General features: G+C 41.8%; 1 protein-coding gene across 1 annotated transcript in view; it reads right to left on the minus strand.

Moving 5' to 3' along the window:
- UTP20 (UTP20 small subunit processome component) overlaps positions 1 to 22,352 on the minus strand; it is a gene marked incomplete in the record, with an annotated part of 2,478,305 nt that overhangs the window by 2,311,514 nt on the left and 144,439 nt on the right. Inside the window, 1 exon segment of the mRNA XM_044087776.1 lies at positions 3,875 to 3,941. Coding sequence (XP_043943711.1) covers positions 3,875 to 3,941 — 67 coding nt within the window.

Consider the following 22,352-nt stretch of genomic DNA (forward strand, 5'->3'; position numbering starts at 1 on the left):
GACCAAAGGGCAGTGCACAAAAATGGAAATGACTGTCTCCCAGGCTGAAGCGCAGATACCTCCTGGACGCCTGATGTATCGGTATGTGATAATAGGCGTCCTTGAGATCTATGGAGCACATCCAAACATCTTTCTCCAGCAATGGGAGAATGGATTGTAAAGTGACCATTCGGAATTTGGACTTCATGACGGACTGGTTTAGTTTGCTGAGATCCAAAATGGGTCTCAGGTCCCCTGTCTTTTTTGGCACTAAAAAGAACCTTGAGTAATTTCCGGATCCGATTTGGTCTGTGGGGACCGGTTGGATGACTCCTTTTTCTAGCAGCTTTGAAGCTTCTACGGCTGCAATTTCCCTTTGACTGGGTGGTGGGTCCGGGATTTTTTTGGACGGAGGGGGTGGGCGTGTGAAGGGAATGTTGTAACCTCCGGCAATAATCCGAAGCACCCATCTGTCCTGAGTAATAGACTCCCAGGCTTTTAGGTGCTTGGCAAAACGGCACCCGACTGGCTCCGGAGCAGCACAGCCGGGCAATCCCTCATGGAGTGTGGGAGGCTGAAGAGCCACGAAAGGACTCGCGATTGCGGGGGCCTCTGCCGCCTCTGGGACGGCGTCTCCCAGAAAAATTTCCCCCTCCTCTGCCTCTGGAAGGGGAATCTTCCTGCTGTTGAGGAAAGAATTTCTGTGATTTGCGGAACCACATCTTCCCTCCTCTTTTAGCCTTGGGATAAGGCCGAAAGGGAGTGGAAAATCGTGCTCCTACGGCAGATAAAGTCTTTCCCTCCTGCTCACAGCGGGTAAGAGTGTCTTTTACCTTGGGTCCAAACAAAGAGGACCCATCAAAGGGAGCGTCGGCAAAGGAAGACTTGAAGGCCTCCGAAATGACACAAACGGAGCCAGGCTTGTCTTCGTAGAGCCACGCCTGTGCCTGCCGCTCTGCCCGCCCCTTCGACCGCATATGAAATGAGCCGCATGGACGAGTTAGAAATCGAGTTAAGGGTAGCCAACTGAGAGCTAACCGACTGGGCTAGCTGCTCAGGTAGGTTACCTGAGAGGGAGTCTGAGAGCTCCTTGATCAGATCCCTCTGTAGTCTGGTGAAATGTGCCAAATAATTCAGGGACCTCAGAGTAAAGGCCGCTGAACTCAGGGTGCGCTTCCCGTACCGGTCCATGCTCCTAGACTCCTTATTAGGAGGATGGACAGACGTTGAAGCCTCTGCCACGTCCTGCTGGGTAGCAGATGCCACCACCATGGCATCTACAGCCACGCCTTTAAGAACTCCTTCTCGGGTGGGGCAGACAAAAATTTGTTAGGGCGAGAAGGCACTGGTTCCACAGTATCTGGATGTTCCCACGCCCTCCGACAAACCAAATCTAGGAGCTCGTCGAAGGGCGGAGACACCCAAGAGGCGGAGGGCTTAGCCCCGAAGGCCTTGAGGAACACCGACTCATCAGCGGAGGGGGGTTTGGAATTCCAGCCGCCTCGTTGCTTGAGGATCTCTAGAATGTCTGCAAATGAGACATCATCCGAGGACGACTTTGGGGATCCCTCCGCATCATCAAGATCAGTGTCCGATGTAAGAGACTCATTGGGGGAGTCTACGTGCTTCCTCTTGCACGATCTCTTCCTTGGGGGCTCCTCCGAAGACAACTCCGAAAGACCCTCAGGAGGAGGGGAACCCCCAGTGGGGGTAACCTCAGGCCCCGGGGCTCCGCTGTCTAGAGACAGGGGAACTGCCAAAGACCTAGTCTCCATGCCCAGGGAAGGTGCCGGTAAAGCTGTAGAGATGGCCAAAGAAGATTTGGCCAAGGCACTCCTCATAGCTCTGAAGGCCGGACCCCCAGAATCCTGGGAGGGTCCAGTTGCCGGAGCCATGATAGCAGACGGAAGTCCCGCAGCCGAAGCACCGAGAGGGAGGCTTGGAACCGACTGCATTGGTCCCGAGACGTCACCCCCGGGCCCGGCCGAAGAAGTCCGTGTGCTAAACTCCGACCCGAAGGCCGGGGTTAGAGTAAGGGTCAGAGCCGACCCTAGGATCTCTACTGGCTCCGTCAGCACCTGCTCCGACGGAGCCGAAGCGGTCGGAGGAGGAATGGCAATGGAATGGGCTATCGGCTCCGAAGCCAAGTGGGTCGGAGCCGAAACAGACTGGGGACTGGAAAAGTCTTTGGAGCACCCTGTCTATGTCCGAATTTGACATCCTTGATGACCTGGAAGAGACCGAACGGGTCCGAGTAGGCCTCTCCAACGGCTCCAAGGGACTAGGGGACCGGCTCCGAATCGACTCGATAATTATCGGCGCCGAAGGAGTGTCCAAACCAATTTCCATCGGTGCCGAAGAGGGCTTCGGCGCCGAGGAGGAAGTGTCTGAGCGAACAACCTTCATCGGCTCCGAGATCAGTGGAGCCGATGAAGGTGACCCGCCTATCGATGCCCCAGCCGTCTGCTCCGAACCCAGAGGAGTCGAGGCTGGAGGCGTCGAGGCAGACCGTTCCGCCCTCGGCTCCGAAGTCCGTGGAGCCGAAGGAGAAGCCTGCCTATGTCTTTTGGCGGTCGGTTCCGACGGACTGGTCGGAGCCGACGCCCTTTTCTTCTTAGCAGGAGAAGGAGAGGAAGCTAATGCCTCTTCAAATGAGGGTTTAATAAGGCCTTTTAAAATAAGTTTATTTTTCCTCTCTTGGAGGACCCTCGAGGAAAAAGCGTGACACACGCTACAGGACTCCTGCAAATGTTTGGCGCCCAAACAGTACACACAGAGAGAGTGGTCATCTGTTATCGACATTTTGAAACTGCACTTAGTGCACTTCTTGAAACCTGAAGGCCTAGGAGCCTGTGACATTATGGCAACCAATTTAGTGTATAACTAGCAAAAGACAAATCACACTAACTATCACAGAAAAATTCTTTTCTTTTTAAATCAAGGACTGTCACAAATAGAAAAGTATGACTAAAAGGATCCAAGAATCCCTAAAAATAAAACGGGACTTGGAAGACAACGGACTGACAGGGGAAGGCCCTTCAACTCAAATGGGACCTCTAGTCAGACAATACACAATCACCACACAAATATTTTACCACAAAAAATATTCACTCATACACAAAAAACACGAGATAGCTGTTAAAACAGCTTTTTGTTGAATTTTAGGAAATCCCTGACAGGAAAGTAAGTGAAAAAAAAAACACTACTTAGCTCAGCCAAGCTCGAGACCACGTCTTTGCTTGTTAGCAGCAAACGAGATCTGAGGGACTGGTAGTGGTGCATCCTGGGATATAGTAAGCTCAGCCAATAAGAGACTTCGCTCTTTGGCATAAGCGTGCCGAGTCGGAGCCGAGGATCGGCTCCGAACCCATCAGTCAGAATGTAGGCGAGATAGGATCACATAACATCATGAGTTATGTTTGCTACCGCACCACTACTTATGCTGCTACTTCTTACGCTGAAAAACATGGTGTTTATAGCACAGCTGTACTTTTATCTATCCAGTTTTGAACATGGAAAGTACAAGCTATATAAACAAGCTAAATAATTAAAAACCAACCTAACAAAACAAAGGAGAAGATATGAAGTTGAGACTTTCTGAACATGACATGAAAAAAGGAGCTAAAATTTACCACTTAGTCTTTCTCTTATCACTTGCAAGATCTCAGTGACTACGATCCAGATTAACAAAGATGACAGACAATTGCAAATACATATATATATATATACATACATATATATATATATATATATATATATATATACACATATACGTGTGTATCTGCTACCATTCTGTTATCGAAAACAAACAAAAAAAAACATTATAAATGAGCCCGAACAAGCAACTTCTTGCAAAGATTAACAGAATGTTGTAAAATGATTCTGTAAACCTTACCAAAATGTTCAGTGAGATTCAGCTCTCTCCATTTCTGCAGTCCTTCAAAAAAATATGTTTCAACTTCCTGTCAGATAAGGGGGAGAAACAGCACAGATAAAATCATTTGCATATACAAATTTTAACAATAAAGATTCTGAAATCACTACATCAGCATGTCCCCTTCAACATCAAACAAAGAGAAAAAAAATCACTGAAAAGATAAAATGAATGTGCACTTTTTTATTATATACAAGACCTACAATCCAGAGAAGCAGTGTAAAAAACATACCACTTTTACTTGGACAATCTTGTTTACATTTTCCAGCAGCACGTACACTTTTATTTTAAATCCTTATAACCAACAAAGCTAACACTAACCAGGAACTTGGCTTACTAAAAGATGAAGTATAGCACTTGAAATACTATCCAACATTTCACAGGTCATAAGGTAAAACAATGAAAATAAGCACAATTTGAATCAGGAAGACAAAACATACAAATAAGAGAATTAGAAAATTTGAAATTGTTAGGAATATACAAAGATGTTTAAAAATAATTGCTTACTCTGCCAGATCTTATTCAGCTAGCCTCCCCTCATCAGCATGTAAGGAAGGAAAAAAAAACAATGTATATAATGCAAGAGTTACAATGAGAGCAAATAGCCATATATGACATATCATGGGGGGGCTACCCCAAATTTGCTAAAACTAAGGAGTGTCCTTTAACATAACTCTTCTACACATTTCTACATAAACAGGATAACTAGTTTAAGGAAAAAAAGTCCAAGGTAAAAGGCACTGAGGATGCAATGGATGACCTTCAGTTTGAATTAGAGAGTATTCTAGTAAACTGCTCTGTTTTTTTTTTTTTTTTTTTTAATTACACAGAGCACAGAAAATAACATTCTATTAAGCGATTTCTTTACTGTACTCTTCACTATGGATTTTTACTACAAGGAGGTCTTCAGTGCTTAGCTGTTAGTTTGCTGACAGCAAGTGACACCTTCCTATAAAAATAATCACATACTTTGTATCAAATTTACATGAATATCTGAATATTCTGAAACAGGATAGCAAAAGCACCAAGGTCACTGTCATTTTAATAATAAAATACTCTTGCCATTTTAAGTGTTGACACATCTCACTCCAACCTTGCATTTCGTGGAATTTCCCAGTGTTAACTTGTGTATGCTACAAAAGGTTTTAAAAATCAGAGCATTTGGCACAAGAGATCTTCTTTCGGCTGCTCCCGTTAGGGGTTGCCACAGCAGATCAACTGTTTCCATTTCTTCCCGTCCTCTGCATCTTGCTCTGTCACACCAACCACCTGCATGTCCCTCTCTCACCACATCCATAAACCTTATCTTAGGCCTCCCTCTTTTTCTGTTACCTGGCAGCTTCATCCTTAGCATCTTTTTCCCCAATATACTCTGCATCCCCCCTCAGCACATGTCCAAACCAACGTAATCTTGCCTCTCTGGCTTTGTCTCCAAACCTTCCAACCTGGGCTGAGCCTCTAATATACTTATTCCTAATTCTGTCCATCCTCGTCACACTCAGTGCAAATCTTAACATCTTCAACTCTACCACGTCAAGCTCTGACTCCTGCCTTTTTGTCAATGCCACTGTCTCCAACCCATATAACATAGCTGGTCTCACTACCCTCTTGTAGACCTTCCCTTTTACTCTTACTGGTACCCGTCTGTCACAAATCACTCCTGACACTCTTCTCCATCCACTCCATCCTGCCTGTACTCTCCTTCCCCTCTCTTTCACACTCACCATTACTCTGAACTGTTGATCCCAAGTACTTAAACTCATCCACCTTCGCCACCTCTACTCCCCCCGCATCCTCACCATTCCTCTGTCCTCCCTCTCATTCACAAACATATATTCTGTCTTAGTCCTGCTGACCTTCATTCCTCTTCTCTCTAGAGCATATCTCCACCTCTCCAGGGTCTCCTCCACCTGTTCCATACTCTCACGACAGATCACAATGCTATCTGCAATCATCATAGTCCACGGGGACTCCTGTCTGATCTCGGTCTGTCAACCTGTCCATCACCACTGCAAATAAGAAAGGGCTCAGAGCTGATCCTTGATGTAATCAATCCTCCACCTTAAACGCATCCGTCACTCCCACCGCAGACCTCACAGCTGTCACACTACCCTCGTACATATCCTATACCACTCTTACATACTTCTCTGACGCTCCAGACTTCTTCATACAATACCACAACTCCTCTCTAGGCACCCTGTCATATCATCATCATCATCATCATTCTCTTTCGGCTTTTCCCGTTAGGGGTCGCCACAGCGGATCATCTCTTTCCATTTCTTCCTATCCTCTGCATCTTGCTCTGTCACACCAACCGCCTGCATGTCCTCTCTCACCACGTCCATAAACCTTATCTTAGGCCTTCCTCTATTCCTCTTACCTGGCAGCTCCATCCTTAGCATCTTTTTCCCAATATACCCATCATCCCTCCTCAGCACATGTCCAAACCAACGCAATCTCGTCTCTCTTGCTTTGTCTCCAAACTGTCCAACATGAGCTGACCCTCTAATATACCGATTCCTAATCCTATCCATCCTAGTCACACCGATTGCAAATCTTAACATCTTTAACTCTGCCACATCCAGCTCTGACTCCTGCCTTTTGTCAATGCCACTGTCTCCAACCCATATAACATAGCTGGTCTCACTACACTCTTGTAGACCTTCCCTTTCACTCTTACGGATACCAGTCTGTCACAAATCACTCCTGACACTCTTCTCCACCCATTTCACCCTGCCTGTACTCTCTTCTTCACCTCTCTTCCACATTCACCATTACTCTGAACTGTTGATCCCAAGTACTTAAACTCGTCCACCTTTACCAACTCTACTCCCTGCATCCTCACCATTCCTCTACCCTCCCTCTCATTTACACACATATATTCTGTCTTAGCCCTGCTGACCCTCATTCCTCTGCTCTCTAGAGCATATCTCCACCTCTCCAGAGTCTCCTCAACCTGATTCCTACTCTCACTACAGATCACAATGTCATCTGCAAACATCATAGTCCACGGGGCCTCCTGTCTGATCTCATCTGTCAACCTGTCCATCACCACTGCAAATAAGAAAGGACTCAGAGCTGATCCTTGATGTAATCCCACCTCCACCTTAAACGGATCTGTCACTCCCACTGCAGTCCTCACCACTGTCACACTACCCTCGTACATATCCTGTACCACTCTTACGTACCTCTCTGCCACTCCCGACTTCCTCATACAATACCACAACTCTTCTCTAGGCACCCTGTCATATGCTTTCTCCAAGTCTACAAAGACACAATGCAACTCCTTCTGACCCTCTCTGTATTTCTCCATCAACACTCTCAGAGCAAACATTGCATCTTACGTACTTCTCTGCCACTCCCGACTTCCTCATACAATACCACAACTCTTCTCTAGGCACCCTGTCATATGCTTTCTCTAAATCCACAAAGACACAATGCAACTCCTTCTGACCTTCTCTGTACTTCTCCATAAACACTCTCAGAGCAAACATCGCATCTGTAGTGCTCTTTCCTGGCATGAAACCATACTGCTGATCACTAACCATCACCTCCCTTCTTAACCTAGCTTCCACTACTCTTTCCCATAACTTCATGCTGTGACTGATCAGTTTAATCCCTCTGTAGTTACTACAGCTCTGCACATCACCCTTATTCTTAAAAATCGGTACTAAAACACTTTTTCTCCATTCCTCAGGCATCCTCTCACTTTCCAAGATTTCATTAAACAATCTAGTTAAAAACTCCACTGCCATTTCACCTAAACACCTCCATGCTTCCACAGGTATGTCATCAAGAGATGATCACACAATCTACAAAACAGATATGCAAGGTCTTTGTTCATCCACAACTACTGTTAGGACTGTTGCTGCAGCTCACTTGCCTCAACACTGATACAAACATTCTCAGGTTTCAAGCAACTCCTCCCAGTTTCCCACACCACCAATTTACTCCAGACTGCACTAGGCCACTTGGAGTAAACATGCACGTGCAGACACATTAACCAACTTGCTTGCATCCACACACATCCTGACAAGCTGAAGGAAGGCAGATGGCACTGAAAGTGATGATGAATGATGACCATGCATTTATGTTATGGTAAGTACTGAACTTCCAAATCTGACACAGTCTGGTTCATTCTCTCTTGCAAAAAATCCACTGCAGCCAACCTGGATTTTCTCTGGGAAGAATGCCTCAGATTACAGCAGCCACAATTCCTGTATAAAACCTGGGGATTACATCCAGCTTTTAATGTTTCACAAAAGATCCCCAATAAACTATGTAGTAAGTGCACATGCATGCAACAAATCCATTACAGGAAAAAACCTGAGAGCAGACTATTGCTCTAACTGAATGTGTTTCAGGTTCTTCTGCTACATATTTGTAGTTAAAAGAAAAGAAAAAAAAAACACCGATGTTGCCACTTTGGTGCCTAACTGCTTAAAAGCAAATAAGATAAATTCTTGAGAAGTACTGCGGTGGTGGTGCTGTAGTGTTGTCGCCTCACAGTAAGACATTGTCCTGTTCGATTCAAAGCTAAAGCGTCTTCTGTGTGGAGACATACGTGAATGGGCGTACCTTCGTTGAAGGTTGTGCGTCAGAGCTGGCAACTCGGCACGTAAAAATCTACTGCCAATCATGAGCGGACCGGAGTTCTGCTGTGGTGACCCCTAACCAGGAAAAGCTGAAAGACACAACAAGATAAATTCTTGAGAAGGGACAAGGAGAAGCACATATCTGATGCCATCATCCCTTCAGACTGATTTAACTTGAGACTCAAATGATGGCATTAATGAAGGACATCTTAAAGTTTTCTTGGAATTCTATAATGTGGAACTTTTCATGGCTGCAGTGTCATTATGGTGCATGCCACCCTAGCTGCACTATGAGCTTATCACTTGGTAAAGTGGGTCACAGTGGAAAAGACGGAAGCATGTTTGCCTTGGTTCATAACCTGGCATCTGCTACCTTTTCCAAGATTTTCTTCAAAAAACCACAGGTAGCAGCCAGGTAGTTCTAAAAAGGTTTAATCCACGTATTTCACAATCCACAATACACAGCAAGCGCTTTCATCCATAAAAGGACTTCTCCAGACTGAATAATGTGAACAAAACACAATTGTTTAAAAACATTTCAAAGACGACACATGACTTAATTAATGATGATGTAACTTCTTCCTTTTCAGATAAGCCACAAAATCAGCTCTATCATTCAGCCCAGGTGGATAGCATGCATTGAGTTTAACTTGCCAAACATATTCCTTCCACCCAAGCTCCTCTTCTGCATCAAATCTATTGTTAATATTGGTCACTTCATCCAAGACAACAAAAGTACAGTTTTGTACCTACCATAAATGTAGATGTTCGAAGATCCACATTGCTGCAGTCCTTACACTTGGGTAGTCCGCTGTCCTCGGTCGGCCCGAATATCAAAGTATTAGGCTGACGTCGGTCAAGGCGCTTAAGACTGACATCAGGACGTCAGGGTACAAATGCGCATGACCGACGTCATATCCTCAGTCTTTTCTTGCCCCAGATGTCAGAAGACCCTAAAAAGAAAGGCCAAAACCAAAAGACAGCAAAAAACAACCAACCACCCTTGCACTAATCATATGTACAATATATACAATATCCACAATATTCACAACCCAAACCACACAACCGCCTCTAACTACAGAGGGGAAGGAGGGAGGGTAAATTGGACTGCAGCAATGTGGATCTTCGAACATCTACATTTATGGTAGGTACAAAACTGTACTATGTTCTTCATCTCACATTGCTGCAGTCCTTACACATGGGTAGAATCCCAAAGCAGAGGTAAGGGAGGATGGCAAAACTATAAAGCAGTGGGAGCTGCCAAAATGCCCTGTAAAATTGCAGTGGCAAAACCAGCCCTAGATTTAGAGTAAAGTGGAAGGTGGTAATGCTTAGAGAAAGTATGCACTGAACTCCAAGTAGCTGCCTCCAAAATATCTTTAGTTGCCACCCCTTAAAAAGCTGTAGAAGTGGCAGTAGCCCTAGTGGAATGAGGCCTAATCCCAGCTGGAATCTCCTTACCATGATGGGAATAACAGAAAGCAATACAAAACCCAATCCACTTAGAAATAGTTTGTTTTGACACAGGCTTGCCCTGAGAACCCAAAGCAAATGAAACAAATAACTGCTGAGACTGCCTGAACCCTTTAGTTCTGCTCAAATAATATCGCAACTGCCTGTGTATATCCAAAGTGTGCAAAATCTTTTCCCCTTTATTTTGGGGGTTTGCATAAAAAGTAGGCAAATGAATAGTTTGGTTTAAAGCCACACTAGAAACCACTTTAGGCATAAAGGAAGGATTAGTACGCAAAGATACCCTATCCTTATGGAAAATTAAGAAAGGCTCAACCGCCATAAGGGCCTGTAATTCAGAAACCCTTCTCGCAGAGGTAATGGCCAACAAAAAAGCAGTCTTCCATGATAAATATTTCAACTCGGCAGTAGTTGCAGGCTCAAAAGGTTGTAGAGTGAGTTTCTCCAACACAAAATTGAGATCCCAAGCAGGAGTAGGAGCTCTACGTGGGGGTCTTATATTCTTTGCCCCTCTAAGGAATTGCTTAAACAAAGGATGAGAAAACAATGGTGGGTCACAGTCATAGTGAGCAGAAATTGCTGCAGCATGAACCTTAATAGAAGAGAAGGACAAACCTTTGTCCAGTAACTCAGTAAGATATTGAAGAGCCACACTTAAATTAGGCTTAGAAACATCAAATTCCTTTGCTGTACTCCAAAAAAAAATCTCTTCCATTTATCTGCGTACACTTTCCTTGTACTAGGCCTTCTGGCCTCCAAAATAACATTCAAAACTTGCTGTGGAAGCTGAGACCCTCCAGGGTTTAAAACAGAATATGCCAGGCTGTTAGGTGAAGAGAGTGAAGTTTGACATTGAGTAAATGACTGTTCTCCTGAGACAGCAGGTGTGGAATCGAAGGCAAAGGCCATGGAGGCTCCCGTACCAGACTTCTCAGTAATGGGTACCAGTGCTGTCGAGGCCAATCTGGAGCTATTAAAATCATCTTTGGCTTGTCCTGTCTGACCTTCAGGAGTACCTTTGGGAGGAGAGGCAGAGGTGGAAAGGCATACACATGAAGATTGCTAAAATTGAATGAAAGAGCATCCACTTTCCAAGCTGTGGGATGAAACCTTTTTGTGCAAAACTTTGGCAGCTGGTAGTTTAGTGGAGAAGCGAACAGATCTATGTCTGGAGTTCCCCATAACACTGTCAATTTCTGAAATACATGAGGATCCAATTTCCACTCGTGGGGATCCATAATTTGTCTGCTCAACACATCTGCTAAGAGTTCTGTGCTCCCGGCAGAAACCTTGCCTGAAGATTTAGCTGTAAACTGAGAGCAGTCTCCCACAAAATCATTGCTTGTCTGCATAGAGGATAAGAATGTGTTCCCCCTTGCTTGTTGATGTACCACATGACAGTTGTGTTGTCTGTTAGAACCAACACCTGCCCTGGAAGAAGTAAATCCTTGAAAGCTATTAATGCAAATTGGACTGCTAACATCTCCTTCAAGTTGATATGTAGATGTTGAAGTCTGGCAGGCCACGTGTCTTGTACCCACTTTCCATTTAGATGAGCTCCCAAGCTTTGTCTGAGGCATCTGTCGTTAGAATCTGACTCGCCTCTGGCCGGGTCACAGAGAGTCCCTTGTTTAGGTGACATTCCTGAGCCCACCACAAAAATTCCTTTTGAATGCAAGGTATTATCTGAATGACAGTGTCCATATCTTGGCAGTGCTGTGTCCATACATTTTGAGATACCATTGTAGCTTCCTCATATGCAGTTTGGCATTGGGAAGCACCAGAATACAAGATGCCATGAACCCCAAGGCTTGAAGGACTGTCCTTGCAGTCAGCCTGGACTGATGAGACAATTGATGGAAGTAAAGAGAAAGATTCTTTTGTTTGTCCGGGGTCAAAAAGGCCATCTGGGATGCTGTATTCAGTCTCACACCCAGAAAGCACATGTCCTGAGAGGGTACTAGACTGGACTTTATTTCGTTCACAGAATACCCCAGGCATCTTAGCACTGCTATCACATATTGTAAATGATGAAGAAGTTCGTCCTGTCCTTGGGCCAGAATCAGGCAATAGTCCAAATAAGGATAGATCTGTATTCCTCTTAGCCTGAAGAAAGCTATCACTGGAGCCAGAACCTTCGTGAACACTCTGGGCGCAGTAGATAAGCCAAAGGGCAATGCAGAGAACTGATAATGAGAAGTCCCAGCCCGAAAACGCAGATACTTCCTGCAACTTAGCCTGATAGGAACATGAAGGTAAGCCTCCTTGAGATCCAGAGTCACCATCCAGTGATCTTTGCCCAGCAGAGGTAAAAGCTGTTGTAACGTCAACATTTTGAACTTGGGAATGTCCAGATAAGTGTTGAGGATAGATAAATCCAAAATTGGTCTCCACGTGTTCCCCTTCTTTGGTACTAGGAAAAGGCGAGAATAAAATCCTAGACCCACTTCTGGCAGAGGGACCGGTTGTATGGCCCCTATTTGAAGCAGCAGAGAAATTTGTTTGTGAGCCTCTAGTCTTTGCTGAGGAGGAACGTCCGGCATGCCTTTGAAAGGAGGCAAGGTATGGAAATAAAACTTGTAACCTTGGTGTATGATATCCAATACCCATCTGTCTTGGGTAATCAAACTCCAATTTTCCTTGAAGAGTGCCAACCTTCCTCCCAAAGGTGCTGCCAGGCAAGAAGGATCTGGCAGCTGAAAAGGTAGGTCATTGGGCCTGTTTACGAAAGGACTGGCCCCTGCCCTCACCAAGATTGCAGGTGAACTCCCTGTTCTAGGTCTGAAGGAGCTCTGAGCTCTGCCCCTACCACGCCTAGATCTACCCCTAGACTGTGAATCATAAGAAGGGTACGTCCACCCCTTAGCAGGCCAATTCCTACTAAACTGGAGGCTGAACTTGCAAAAATCTTTAACAGCCTGCATAGACTTAGCCTTGTCTTCCATTTTCTTCAAGACTGACTCCACAGGTGAACCAAACAACACATCAGACTGTAAAGGAGCATCCAAAATCCTTGTCTTAACATGGTCAGATAAATTCTGATCCCTCAGCCAGGCGTGCCTGCGAAGAACTGACCCAGTGGCAGCCACCCTAGACGAGGCCTGTACAGCATCAAAACCACATTGTAAAGAATGCTTACCCACCTGTTCAGAGACATGTACCAAATCTTGTAATTCTTTACACTCAATGCCTTCCGCCAGAGCATCTACCTTAGACTTCAATTGAGAAAGAAGATAGTTTTGATATTTCAACATGTGAAACTGGCAATTCAAAGCCCTCATAGCTAAGGTGGAAGAAGTATAGACTTTCTTTCCCCATCTATCCAAAGCTCTGGCCTCTTTATCTGGAGGAACCGGATTTTTACAACAGAGGCCTTGACACCCTTAGGTCCCTGACTAACAGTTTCTGGGTCCGCCCTAGGACTCTTATAAAGATATTTATGAGCCTCAGGCACCCTGTAATACCTATCCGGTTTAACAGGAGCAGGAGGCAAAGAATCAGGATTAAGTGAAGCCTCTGCAAACACATCTTCCACAACATCCAGAACAGGTGGTATAGCCAAAGGCCTATGCTGGGGTAAAAGCAAAAATTCCCTAAGACTTTTCCTGGAATCAGAGAAGTCCTGACCTTCCCACTTAAAATGTTCCCTCATGGAATGAAGAGTCTCTGAAAAGAAAAATCCTCTGGAGGAGAAGCAGAAGGAGTCGAATCATCTGCATCAGAATCAGAATAAGGAGAGTACTCCCGCAAGTCTTCAGCCGAAGACTCTGAAACATCCGAAGCCTGCTCAAAACTCCCCAACTCTGGTTCTACCCTAGGCCTCTTATCAGGAGGGGGCAAAGAACCTCTAATCAAAGTAATTAAATCTTCTGCCATTTTAAGCATGTGCTTCTTGGGCACAGATCCTGTTGAACTAGGAGTGACACCAACAGAAGCTAAACCTGGCCTGCCTCTGGGAGAAGCCTTGGAAACAGAAGGAGAGGGCCTAACCACCCTAGGAAGGGAGGGGAGTACAGTAACCTGAGAAACCCCTTCAGCCTGACCTGCCTCCTGAGAGGCCACATCCTGCAATATCAAAGTCTCCCCCTGGGACTCCAGAGAAGCCTCTGGCGGAACCACCGGTTCCACTGACACCTCTAAAGAACCGGCGTCCGGTACGGACGACTCTTCTTGCCTGGGTTTAGCTGCTTTGTCTTTACGCTTCTTCGAAGAAGCGGGCGTCGGAGCATCCGACGGCATATTATAATTGCACCGCTTCCCGAAGACCAACCTGGCACAATCTAACCTTCGCTTAATAGTGCGCTTATTGAACCTAGCACAAAAGCAACACCCAACAACGTCGTGCTCAGGCCCCAAACAAGGAATACACAAAGTATGATAATCCCTATGCGGTATCTGCTTCCCACAAGAAATACAGTTATTCACTTTTTCTGACATCCGGTAAACCACTGAGGCAAGAAAAAACTAAAATATTCCCCAACGGGGTACTTAGCCAACTTTGACACGGTCTGAAACTCCGAATTCGAAAAATTTCAGAACGCCGAACGGCACTTGCAACGCTGCTTCTGCATCGGACCATGCGGCAAAAAAGACTGAGGATATGACGTCGGTCATGCGCATTTGTACCCTGACGTCCTGATGTCAGTCTTAAGCGCCTTGACCGACGTCAGCCTAATACTTTGATATTCGGGCGGACCGAGGACAGCGGACTACCCAAGTGTAAGGACTGCAGCAATGTGAGATGAAGAACATCTTTAGATCAACTTTACATGCCGGACTGCTTTTATATAATGCTTCCCAAATGCATTTTTTTCATCTTTTGCAGCAACAGCATACTTATGCTCATACATTTGTTTTTTCATGTTGTACGTCCTACATAGAAAGAATTGCAGGACAAAGTCCCAAATAAACAAATTTTGATTTACAGCTGTATCTTCCCTGTATTTTAATTAAATACCCTCCAACTGTTAACTCATTTATATATGTAATTAAAAAATTACACATATTGCAATTTAAACATTTATACATGCCTGGATTACTAACCCTATTATTATACGGAAAAGGGTTTAATTTTGCTTGAAACATATCTTTAAAACTTTTTTCTTTTTTCTGTATAAATACTGGCTTTTCTCACATGACCTTACATATCTCTACATCTGACTTTAGTAACTTAAATTATTATTAATTATATTTTTTATCGATGAAGTATCTACACTATTCTCTATCTGCATGGCTGTACTAAAATCACTGTTTACCACTGGACACTGCCACTGTCATTTGATCACTTCTCATTAGGTGGCTTTCATTAAGGGCTTCTATCACTACACTTTCTGGATATCCTCTATAAATACATTTGTCACATAAGACTCCATTTTCCCTTATAAAGTCACTATCCTTGTCTGTCAATGCATCTATTCTCTTCAGCTGAGCTTTAATGATGTTTTTCTTAGTTTTTATTGGATGTAGGCTATCATTAGGTAAATAGGCATTATTTTGTACTTTTTTCTTAAAAATGGAGGTACCTAAACATTCACCTTCCTTATAAATAACTAAGTCTAAATAATTAAAACTATGTTTATCATATGCTGCCGTAAATTTCAACAAAGAACATACTTCATTCAAATAATTTATAAATACATTAATGCCTTCACCTCTCCAAATAAAAAAAAACATTGTCAATAAAACGTTTATAAAACATAATATTTTTCATAAAGGTGCTCTCATATATATGAATTCTTTCCCATCCTTGCATAAAGATGTTAGCATAACTTGGGGCCCATGGCAGCTCCCAAGGCCACACCATTAGTCTGCTTATACATTCTTACATTGAATTCAAAAAAATTATAGCTCAAAATCAAATACAACATTTCCATAATAAGGCTCACCATTTCTTTGGAAAGTTTTTTTAGCCTTTACAAGTTCAAATCTAACGATCTCCATTCCCTCATCATTAGGGATTACGGTATATAATGACTTAATATCAAGGGTGACAAGATAATCATCCTCACTAATTCTTAGTTGCTTAAGAATCCTTCATATAAGCCTTATTATCTACCACAGTAGACTGCATATGTTTATCTACATAAATGGCCATTGCTTCTGTTTTACTTCCAATACTAGTTACTATTGGACGCATGGGCGGATTATCCAAATCTTTGTGCATCTTTGGCTGTCCAAATATAAGACTGATTTTCAGAGCTTCCACCTCTAAAAAAACGCCTAATTTGCTGAGTAATGTGCCCAGCCAGAAACCATTCTTCAGTTTGGCCATCTATGAACAAGTAGTCTTTTTATTTCTTTAAAGGACACCATTTTATAAAAAGATATATCATTCAACATTTCTTGCATGCTTTCTATGTATACCTTTCTATCTAAAATAAGTAATGGACTTCTCTCGTCTGCTTTGGTAACCAATAATTCTTCATTATTAAGCAATTCATTAAGCAACTCCTTTTGCTTAACACTTAAATTAAAATATTTAAATGCAGGTTTATTTTCCAACAGCTCAATAATCTGCTGTTCACACAGCATTTGAAACAGTTCCAGCTCTTTCTTTAAAGGAGGATTATAACAGCTCAGTTTAACAAAACATCCATATTCACTGGACTTATTAGGAAACAATAACAAAGTTTAGTTTTCTTACATAATCTCCAAGTGCATTAATAGTGTTACATATGTCTGCCATTTTATCAGGAACCAAGTTCCACCCTTTCTTTAATACATGGCAGAGCTCTTCATTTAAAACAATACTAGATAAATTCACTATTACAAAAGCAGCATCTTAAGTACCTCTTTCTGTCAGCACTTGTTGAATTTCTTCTTTATATTGCACTGAACATTCTTGTAAGGCACTGATGCTACTTCTGCCCAAGTTCTCTTGCCTTTTCTGTTGCGCTGGTACTCCCTCACAAGCGGACTCGTATTGTCTTTTTGAAAACCCTTATTTGTGTTTTCAGCACTATTATTGTCTCTCGGATTATTATTTAAGGTTACAGCTTCACTCGAGACACCAGCGTTATCATTTCTGTAAGCTAACCTTTTAGATTTTCTCAATCCGTCGTCGCCTGCTTGGATCACTTCCGTATTAGTGCGATCAGCTGTTTTCAGCATAGTAGATGACGTGCTGCCTCCTCCTGCCTCTGGCTGCTTCATTGCATCTACACCTTTATAATTGGCTTGATCTCTCAGATACTTGACGATTTTATGTTTTTTGAGAACCTCATTTTCTTTGGACAAATTATTTTGTATTAATGTCAGTTTAGATTCAAAATTCTCGGAGGTTAGAGAATCTTTTAATTTATAAAAGACTGACCGAATGTTAACATTAAGTTCTTCCATTTTCTTTTTGTTGAAATTGTATAACATCTCAACATACTGCAAACCAGTTCTTTGATTTATTTCTATCCATTGACTCAAAAGGATACTCTGTGCCTGCTGGAATCACAGATACCTTCAGCCCATTAGGTACTCTCTGAGTTTTTAGGCAGCAGTAAAAATAGACATTGTCCCATTGCAGTCTTTTTAATTTTAACAAATCTTTCTCTAGCTGACCAAACATCTCCAAGTAGTTAAATTTAACTGCTGGAACATTACTATTTGTATTTAGTCCATCAAAAGGATTAAAATGAGGCGCTAACCATCCATCTAGTGCCTCATCAAATCTTACAAAGGCACCCCCACCATTAGAGGTAGCAGAAGGAAGTGCTGATGCAGCAAAACAATTTACTCTCCCTTCTTGATTTAATAAAATGGAACCATTTGGTGTATCTGTTAGTATTCCTCCTGGAGTCAGAGTTAAGAAACTGGAACTTCCTTGGCCATCCATGTACAAGCAAAGTCGAAAACACACCTCTCTGGAACAAATAAAATCTTCAAAAAACCACAGGTAGCAGCCAGGTAGTTCTAAAAAGGTTTAATCCACGTATTTCACAATCCACAATAGACAGTAAGCACTTTCATCTATAAAAGGACTTCTTTAGACTGAATAATGTGAACAAAACACAATTGCTTAAAAACATTTCAAAGAAGACACATGACAATTAATGATGATGTAACTTCCTCCTTTTGAGATAAGCCACAAAATCAGCTCTATCATTCAGCCCAGGTGGATAGCATGCATTGAGTTTAACTTGCCAAACATATTCCTTCCACCCAAGCTCCTCTTCTGCATCAAATCTATTGTTAATATTGGTCACTTCATCCAAGACAACAAACTTTAGATCAACTTTACATGATGGACTGTTTTTATAATTCTACCCAAATGCATTTTTTTCATCTTTTACAGCAACAGCATACTTATGCTCATAAATTCGTTTGTTCATTTCTCTTGCTGTACGTCCTACATAGAAAGAATTGCAGGACAAACAAAGTCCCAAATAATAAATTTTGATTTACAGCTGTATCTTCCTTGTATTTTAATTAAATACCCTCCAACTGTTAACTCATTTATTATATCTGTCATTAAAAAATTACACATATTGCAATTTAAACATTTATACATGCCTGGATTACTAACCCTATTATTATACGGAAAAGGGTTAAATTTTGCTTGAAACTTATCTTTAAAACGTTTTTCCTTTTTTCTGTATAAATACTGGCTTTTCCCCCATGACCTTACAGCCAAAGATACACAAAGATTTGGATAATCCGCCCATGTGTCCAATAGTAACTAGTATTGGAAGTAAAACAGAAGCAATGGCCATTTATGAAGATAAATATATGCAGTCTACTGTGGTAGATAATAAGGCTTATATCAAGGATTCTTTTGATTTTAAAAATAAAATTAAGTAACTAAGAATTAGTGAGGATGATTATCTTGTCACCCTTGATATTCAGTCATTATATACCGTCATTCCTAATGATGAGGGAATGGAGATAGTTAGATTTGAACTTGTAAAGGCTAAAAAACTTTCTAAAGAAATGGTGAGCCTTATTAGAGAAATGCTGGATTTGATTTTGAGCTATAATTTTTTTGAATTCAATGAAAGAATGTATAAGCAGACTAATGGTGGGGCCATGGGAGATGCCATGGCCCCGAGTTATGCTAACATCTTTATGCAAGGATGGGAAAGAATTCATATATATGAGAGCACCTTTAAGAAAAATATTATGTTTTATAAATGTTTTATTAACGATGTTTCTTTTTATTTGGAGAGGTGAAGGCATTAATGTATTTATAAATTATTTGAATGAAGTATGTTCGTATTTGAAATTTACGGCAACATATGATAAACATAGTGTTAATTATTTAGACTTACTTATTTATAAGGAAGGTGAATGTTTAGGTACCTCCATTTAAAAAAAAAAGTACAAAATAATGCCTATTTACCTAATGATAGCCTACATCCAATAAAAACTAAGAAAAAAACATCATTAAAGGTCAGCTGAAGAGAATAAATGCATTGACAGACAAGGATAGTGACTTTATAAGGGAAAGTGGAGTCTTATGTGACAAATTTATTAATAGAGGATATCCAGAAAGTGTAGTGATAGAAGCCCTTAATAAAAGCCACCTAATGAGAAGTGATCAAATGACAGTGGCAGCGTCCAGTGGTAAACACAGTGATTTTAGTACAGCCATGCAGATAGAGAATAGTGTAGATACTTCATCGATAAAAAATATAATTAATAATTGGAAGTTACTAAAGTCGGATGTAGAGATATGTAAGGTCATGGGAGAAAAGCCAGTATTTATATAGAAAAAAGGAAAAAGTTTTAAAGATATGTTTCAAGCAAAATTAAACCCTTTTCCTTATAATAACAGGGTTAGTAATCCAGGCATGTATAAATGTTTAAATTGCAATATTTGTAATTTTTTAATGACAGATATAAATTATTTAACAGTTGGAGGGTATTTAATTCAAATACAAGGAAGATACAGCTGTAAATCAAAAGTTATTGTTTATTTGGGACTTTGTCCTGCAATTATTTCTATGTAGGACGTACAACAAGAGAAATGAACAAACAAATTTATGAGCATAAGTATGCTTTTGCTGTAACAGATGAAAAAATGCATTTGGGAAGCATTATAAAAACAGTCCAGCGTGTAAAGTTGATCTAAAGTTTGTTGTCTTGGATGAAGTGACCAATATTAACAATAGATTCGATGCAGAAGAAGAGCTTGGGTGGAAGGATTATGTTTGGCAAGTTAAACTCAATGCATGCTATCCACCTGGGCTGAATGATAGAGCTGATTTTGTGGCTCATCTCAAAAGGAGGAAGTTACACCATCATTAATTAAGGCATGTGTCTTCTTTGAAATGTTTTTAAGCAATTGTGTTTTGTTCACATTATTCAGTCGGAAGAAGTCCTTTTATGGATGAAAGCGCTTGCTGTGTATTGTGAAATACGTGGATTAAACCTTTTTAGAACTACCTGGCTGCTACCTGTGGGTTTTTGAAGATTTTATTTGTTCCAGAGAGGTGTGTTTTCGACCTTTTCCAATTTCTCAGACATCTTGTATAGACCGCTGCATTGGAATCAGGGAATATGTACCTGATAAGCCAGCTCCCTAAGTGAGATGGTTGAGAATGCACTTACTATCTTTCTGAAACAGTCCAACGATCTTGATTCCTTTCCTGGAAGTGCACCACAGGTCTATACAGTATGGGAATCTTCAGGGCTGCTGCGCCAACTATAGATTCCACAACAAGATTCTTGAACAAACATTAATAGTCTTTGGAAGGCCAAAGTATTCTCGGATTACTCTGGCATCAGAACCACCAAGTCAGGCTCTTTCCAGATCTCCATACTGATTTGGGCTACAATCTCATCTACTTGAGGGAAGCCAACCAGGATGGTGAAGAAAGAGACCTAAAGGACCTTTTCAGAGGTAAATGGTAGGCTCTCTGGCCAATCACCCTCTTTTGAATTAAACAAGAACTAGCAATGCCATTGGGTATTCTTTTCAATCATAGTATAAGCTCTGCTGTGTCATCATTGAGACTCTGGACAGAATCACCATGGACCTTATCAACAAAGACATCAGTAAACTCCAAACACTTGACCCTATGCAAATTGGTTTGTCAAGGTGAGATCATGCCTGTTAAACCTGGTAGTCTTTTTCGCGACAGTCACCAAGGCCCTTGATGAGGGGAAATCTGTGCATACAGCCTACCTAGACTTAGCCAAGGCTTCTGACACTATCCCCCCACTTAGGCATAATTGACAAACTCATCCAGTTAGGTATCAACCCATATATCATTAGATGAGTCACTAACTGGCTCACTAATATAACAGTCAAAATAGGGGAAATTATCTCCAACAACAGACTCGTAACCAGTGGTGGACCACAGGGATCAGTCTTGAACCCTCTACTGCTTGGAGTCTATTTCTCCAAAGTGCAAGCAAAAACTAAAGGTCTGTGGCTGACAAAGTTTGCTGATGACTGTAAACTGGGAGCAGTCATAGAATCTCCAAATGAAGTCAACATCCTACATGAGGGTCTAACACAAACAAATGACTGGTGCCAAAGTCATGGCCTAAAACTCAATGCAAAAAATGTATGATCATTCCTTTCGGTAAGAGTGATACTCCTGCTAACGACCACATCAATAACAACACCCTCAGTACACACACACACAGTGGTGAGAGACCTGGGCACATAGGTTGGCAGCAGCCTTACTGTAGATCATAGAGTATGTCTATTCCTTTAAGAAGCTATCCAAGGGCTTGCACAAGTGTATAAATACGGAGGACATGCATATCAGACTGCCATTTTTTAGTTAGTTGTTGAGATGTGAACATGTATACATGTAAGTTCTGTTTGTTAGTTTGTTCATATTTGTAGACGTTGCTATTTATCCTGATGTGTTTCTATATAGTAAAGCATCTACAAGAACCTCTAGACCTTCTAATTATTTGTATGTAAGAGACGAATGAGCAACATCATGTCAGAACCAGGATTTCTATAAGGACATTGGCCAGAATGTAAGCCAGAAGCAAGATCAAGAAGCACAGTCAAAACACAGCAGTGAATCATTCCCACTGTGTGCAAACTTCGCAAATTAGGTCAGAAACTAATTTCAGGTGCACAATTTTTTCTTTCATATAATATGAAAAGGGGCATACAGAATGCTCTAAATGACATTCGCATAAACTATGTACAATACTGATAAAAGTATTCAAATTACTAAGGAAGATATTTGAAATAAAGTCTGAATTGCACAAAACGAATAAAATAATGGAAACAACCGCATTTTCACAAAGTATATGTATATTTGTACTAGGCAAAGATAATCCGAGTTATCAGAAGATTATGAAGTGTTTGCATGTTTGTGCTGTGCAGTGTTACAGTAAAGCTATTTCACAAAGAGTACTGCCATTACAAAGCTATTTTGCAAAGCATGGCCATTACAAGGCACATTTTGCAC

Source organism: Protopterus annectens, chromosome 11.part0 (genome assembly GCF_019279795.1).
Source record: "Protopterus annectens isolate FY-2018-M chromosome 11.part0, PAN1.0, whole genome shotgun sequence".
Taxonomy (NCBI): domain Eukaryota; kingdom Metazoa; phylum Chordata; order Ceratodontiformes; family Protopteridae; genus Protopterus; species Protopterus annectens.